This window comes from Ornithodoros turicata, chromosome 1, assembly GCF_037126465.1.
Source record: "Ornithodoros turicata isolate Travis chromosome 1, ASM3712646v1, whole genome shotgun sequence".
Lineage (NCBI taxonomy): Eukaryota > Metazoa > Arthropoda > Arachnida > Ixodida > Argasidae > Ornithodoros > Ornithodoros turicata.
The window spans coordinates 68,149,844-68,155,843 of NC_088201.1; the positions used below are offsets into that span (position 1 = coordinate 68,149,844).

The 6,000-nt window shown below is 45.4% G+C and overlaps 1 protein-coding gene and 2 non-coding genes across 3 annotated transcripts in view; 1 reads left to right on the top strand and 2 right to left on the bottom strand.

Annotated features, from left to right (window-relative positions):
- LOC135366410 (uncharacterized) overlaps window positions 1-5,293 on the top strand; it is a 45,129-nt gene extending 39,836 nt beyond the window's left edge. The window contains exons 13-17 of the mRNA XM_064599132.1: window positions 2,986-3,021; window positions 3,104-3,136; window positions 3,211-3,246; window positions 3,334-3,369; window positions 5,107-5,293. Of these exons, the coding sequence (XP_064455202.1) occupies window positions 2,986-3,021; window positions 3,104-3,136; window positions 3,211-3,246; window positions 3,334-3,369; window positions 5,107-5,143 (178 nt within the window). The 3' untranslated portion in view covers window positions 5,144-5,293. The remainder of the gene's footprint in view (window positions 1-2,985; window positions 3,022-3,103; window positions 3,137-3,210; window positions 3,247-3,333; window positions 3,370-5,106) is intronic.
- Trnat-ggu (transfer RNA threonine (anticodon GGU)) lies at window positions 4,020-4,092 on the bottom strand. The gene has a single exon. It is a non-coding gene; the product is annotated as a tRNA-Thr (tRNA).
- Window positions 4,355-4,427, bottom strand: Trnat-agu (transfer RNA threonine (anticodon AGU)). Its single transcript has one exon. It is a non-coding gene; the product is annotated as a tRNA-Thr (tRNA).
- Window positions 5,294-6,000: the final 707 nt, after the last annotated feature.

Below are 6,000 nucleotides of genomic sequence, written 5' to 3' on the forward strand. Positions count from 1 at the left end.
CCTAACCTTGGTCAGTCTCGACGGGTGCATATTCTACATGAACTGACCAACTCTCCAACGTGTGAAGTAGTGAAAGGCTCTTTTGACCTAACCTTGGTCAGTCTCGACGGGTGCATATTCTACATGAACTGACCCACTCCTCAACGTGTGAAATACGTAAAAGGCTCTCCTGACCTATCCTTGGCCAGTCTCGACGGGTGCATATTGTACATGAACTGACCCACTCCTCAACGTGTGAAATACGTAAAAGGCTCTCCTGACCTAACCCTGAGCAGTCTCGACGGGTGCATATTGTACATGAACTGACCAACTCTCCAACGTGTGAAGTAGTAAAAGGCTCTTTTGACCTAACCTTGGTCAGTCTCGACGGGTGCATATTCTACATGAACTGACCCACTCCTGAACGTGTGAAATACGTAAAAGTCTCTCCTGACCTATCCTTGGCCAGTCTCGACGGGTGCATATTGTACACGAATTGACCCACTCTCCAACGTGTGAAATAGTAAACGGCTCTTTTGACCTAACCTTGGTCAGTCTCGACGGGTGCATACATGAACTGACCCACTCCCCAACGTGTGAAATACGTAAAAGGGTCTCCTGACCTAACCTTGGTCAGTCTCGACGGGTGCATATTCTACATGAACTGACCCACTCCCCAACGTGTGAAATACGTAAAAGGGTCTCCTGACCTAACCTTGGTCAGTCTCGACGGGTGCATATTCTACATGAACTGACCAACTCTCCAACGTGTGAAGTAGTAAAAGGCTCTTTTGACCTAACCTTGGTCAGTCTCGACGGGTGCATATTCTACATGAACTGACCCACTCCTCAACGTGTGAAATACGTAAAAGGCTCTCCTGACCTATCCTTGGCCAGTCTCGACGGGTGCATATTGTACATGAACTGACCCACTCCTCAACGTGTGAAATACGTAAAAGGCTCTCCTGACCTAACCTTGGTCAGTCTCGACGGGTGCATATTCTACATGAACTGACCCACTCTCCAACGTGTGAAATAGTAAAAGGCTTTTTTTACCTAACCTTGGTCAGTCTCGACGGGTGCATATTCTACATGAACTGACCCACTCCTCAACGTGTGAAATACGTAAAAGGCTCTCCTGACCTAACCTTGGCCAGTCTCGACGGGTGCATATTGTACATGAACTGACCAACTCTCTAACGTGTGAAGTAGTAAAAGGCTCTTTTGACCTAACCTTCGTCAGTCTCGACGGGTGCATATCCTACATGAACTGACCCACTCCTCAGCGTGTGAAATACGTAAAAGGCTCTTCTGACCTATCCTTGGCCAGTCTCGACGGGTGCATATTCTACATGAACTGACCCACTCCTCAACGTGTGAAATACGTAAAAGGGTCTCCTGACCGAACCTTGGTCAGTCTCGACGGGTGCATATTCTTCATGAACTGACCCACTCTCCAACGCGTGAAATAGTAAAAGGCTCTTTTGACCTAACCTTCGTCAGTCTCGACGGGTGCATATTCTACATGAACTGACCCATTCCCCAACGTCTGAAATACGTAAAAGGCTCTACTGACCTAACCTTGGTCAGTCTCGACGGGTGCATATTACATGAATTGACCCTGAATCACGAATGATTTTTATTAGTGCCCAAGAATGTAACCTTGCAACCAGTGTTCCGGTGATGAACCGCCCCCCTTGACAAGTGTTCCGGTGACAAAAGGACCTCGTACCAGAGGGCCGGTGTGACCAATTATCCTGTGACGAGTCTTCCGGTGACGAGTGGGATTGTGACGAGTGGACCGGTTCCCATTTAGGACTACCGTTTTTCTTGTCCATATGCTTCAGAAATAGAACCGGGAGGCCAATCGAGCTCCGTAGATTCCGATTTGCCTCCGTGGAAAACACGTACTAAAAAAACGGTAGTGTGAAATGGGTCTAATACGGAGTTTTAGTACATCAGAAGGAACTCTACGAAAACGCTACGACAAATGAAGTTATTAAATCGAAGCTGACGGATGTGATGTCACTCACTTCGTAGAAAGAGGCCGATTTGGTTATTCATGTTTTCGGAACTGTTATCGTGAACGCTTTCGATGTCATTAAAACTCTCACAATGCCGAAATAACATCCGCATAGAATTACTGCATAACGTACGGGGACCATGAGAAGAATTTTCGAATTTTTGTGGCTTACTATTTTCTTGTATAAATTTTATACGATATGCGGTATAATAAGGGCTGTTTCGCAAAATCGTTCTTCTCGTCCTCGTGGTATTCGTTGAAAATACGAGCAGCGCACGGGCGACAAACACCTTCGTGTGACTCGGGCCTGATGTGCGCTGTTTCTGTGGGAGCCGCGGTCCGTGAAAATGTATCATTCGATACCATACCACAGGAGAGAGATTTTCTTAGATTTGGGCTGAAAAGCGTAAACGCAGATTCAGATCTTGATCTCACAATGGGCGGTGCAAGACCTTTTGTCATAGTTCTTTTATGATGAAAGAAGTGTGCTCTATTTTTGTTCTTTTTTTTAGCAGTGCTTTATGTATAGGGTCTGAGTTTTCGGGTTAAATCCGCTCCCTCCCGTTAATTCACTCCCGAATCAGTTCAAGACTAATTGGGGTTAAACCTGATTTCTCCCCGAGTTCCAATCACGCGTATAGCGTTGTATGACGCATCACGTGCACTTCTCAGTAGTAATTTGTGAGCATGTCTGATGTAAACCGTAAATGGGTGCAACAATAAAGGATGCGAACCACATCTGATGTTACAACATATGGTGCTTGTCACTATAAATCGCCACCTATAGGTCTGTATACCTATGTTTGACCAATATATGCATCTTAACTGCGGGCGGCTGGAGTAGTGCATGATACCCCCCCCCCCCCCCAAACCCCGAATCCGGTGCAGGAAGGCATTTAACCCGTAAAAGGCAGAGCTTATATGTGTACTACGATTTTTTATTTTTTTCACATATCCGAAGTACATTCTTTTTACCGATGCAGGTCACCACAGGCGTCGCCCCAGCGCGGAATATCACAGTAATGTTTAACAATTACTACCTAGTAGGTTTATCAAAAGTCGCAAACCTTACACGTGTGCCACGTTTTATTTCATACGCAGGTCCCGACAAGGCATATCTAGTCCTGGAAGACAGTAATATTCTATTAACTGCAATCAGTTTGATACCTTTTCTAACTGCCGCCTTTATTATTTTTTTTTTTTTTCAGGACTCCACAGCGTGCTTTTCAGCCTGGACCAGCACAGTAATGCGACCTCTTTTATAATTCGACACTACTGGAAATGTTGTTTCGATGTTGTACTTGTGTGCTAAAGCTATTGTCTGATCACAGGTCCCCGCAGCGTTCAGCTCAACCTGGACAAGCACGGTAACTGCCAATCTTATCCTTTCAACGAGAGTGTAGACCTTTGTGCTTGTTGGTATTCCACTGGGAGAGTATGAAGCGCGTCTAGTTTGAGAGCTTCAAACCAGAGCTTTGCAACTATTTATCTGCAGCTGCGAAATTATGTGTGGCCAAAATAATTTAGAACTAGAAGCATGAACTTAGATTCAAATTGAGTGACATATATAGTTCCTGGAATGCGTGTATATGGCCCTCGGTGCTAGGGGTGGCGAGCAAGGCAGATATCCTGTAGGCCCATGGGCGCCCTGCGTAGGCCCTGCGGCCCGCGTTGAGGACTCTGGGTACGCCCACGACAACCAAGTGTCCGCAGGGCAGCCCAAATCAACGTTGGCGTAAACACATGCGAACACAACCACTCTTCTGTTCGAAGGTGTAAAATTGCATTTATAAAAGACGGTTTTAAAGTCAAGAACCGTAGAACCTGTTGCTGAAACCATGGCAGCCGTTACGCCACCGTATGACCGGCTGCATGTGTTGGCCCGTATATCGTGGACTATAGAACTAGAGATAAACTGATGTTCTGAGGCTGGAACAACATAGAAGGGACAGATACAAACAAAGCCTCAAATTGCCTAAGAAATCAACGATGAAAGATGAAAGTCACTGAAAAGGTTAGCTAGCTGTAGGGATCGAACCCACATCTTCTGGATTACCGGTCCAGGGCTCTACCAATTGAGCTAAGCTAACACACCTCTCCAGCCACTTTCGGGGTGCGTCATCAGAAGGGACGACAAACCAGCCACTCACTCTCACTCACCCTCCTTTCACTCTTACATTTTTTGCTCACTCATACACACATTCATACGACGGAATCGACGCAAGCGGCACCTGTTGAACAAGAGATAAACTGATGTTCTGAGGCTGGAACAACATAGAAGGGACAGATACAAACAAAGCCTCAAATTGCCTAAGAAATCAACGATGAAAGATGAAAGTCACTGAAAAGGTTAGCTAGCTGTAGGGATCGAACCCACATCTTCTGGATTACTGGTCCAGGGCTCTACCAATTGAGCTAAGCTAACACGCCTCTCCAGCGACTCCGTCGTATGAATGTGTGTATGAGTGAGCAAAAAATGTAAGAGTGAAAGGAGGGTGAGTGAGAGTGAGTGGCTGGTTTGTCGTCCCTTCTGATGACGCACCCCGAAAGTGGGTGGAGAGGTGTGTTAGCTTAGCTTAATTGGTAGAGCCCTGGACCGGTAATCCAGAAGATGTGGGTTCGATCCCTACAGCTAGCTAACCTTTTCAGTGACTTTCATCTTTCATCGTTGATTTCTTAGGCAATTTGAGGCTTTGTTTGTATCTGTCCCTTCTATGTTGTTCCAGCCTCAGAACATCAGTTTATCTCTTGTTCAACAGGTGCCGCTTGCGTCGATTCCGTCGTATGAATGTGTGTATGAGTGAGCAAAAAATGTAAGAGTGAAAGGAGGGTGAGTGAGAGTGAGTGGCTGGTTTGTCGTCCCTTCTGATGACGCACCCCGAAAGTCGCTGGAGAGGCGTGTTAGCTTAGCTCAATTGGTAGAGCCCTGGACCGGTAATCCAGAAGATGTGAGTTCGATCCCTACAGCTAGCTAACCTTTTCAGTGACTTTCATCTTTCATCGTTCACTATAGAACTACCTTCTTCCCGCCATAGTAGACGCAAACGAATCTGTACAAACAAACAATAACGTTCTTTTTTCTCGTTTTCCTTTTCTTCATGCAGGTCTCCACAGCGCTCACCAAGACCTGGTAGAGCATGAGGCTTTATCAACCATTAGTGTTCAATGTACTATGTGATTACCCGATCCGTTAGTAGCCGTTATATATGTTTATACTGGAAGAGCTTTTCGAGTATTTGTAGTGCTATGTACAAAAGATAAATAACAGAAAATGTCTCGTGCTACTTTTTATGCAATAGCAATTATAGCATTATTGTGGCGCCTCCATGTCCAAGAATTCGGGAGAAAACGGGAAGCAGGCATCACCTGTTCATGTCCCCATATCTTTCCTTTTTTCTTTTTTTTTTTTCTGTCAATAGATCCCCCCTCTTCATAGAGTCCATGTATTAAGATCCTAAAAGCGCGTGCAACACATTCTGACAGCGCTCTGCATTCATTCGCTAGTGGCACTTTGCCTGTGGCACGGCGAAGCTTTTAATGCAATTTAATTTTAGGTTCCAAAGTTTTCAACATGTAATAAAGGCTTCATTTGCTGCACTGAAGCTTTGAGGTAGCCCACCAGCATCATATGCGCCATGTATTCCAAACACCTCGTTCGTGAAAAAGCAATCGGGATTTTGTGTAGTATTCTTGAAATATTCTATAAAGTGGGAAAGTTTTCAAAATTGAAGTGTACTCGAGTAACTGGTAATTGTCTTACTGGAGGCGCGATCTCGTAAAATGCGCCAAGTGCACATACCCAACGTACGAACATGCGAACAACCCCCTTCAATTAGCATGAAGAATCGAGCAATTTTGCAGCACAATACATCTATGCGTAGAGTGAATGTCGTCGCGGCTGCGTAATAGGGATGTATAGGGTCGCTGACAGCGTCGCTTGCGATGACTTGCTGCTTATTTAGGATATTTTTAACTCTGGAATATACGAGCAATTAGTC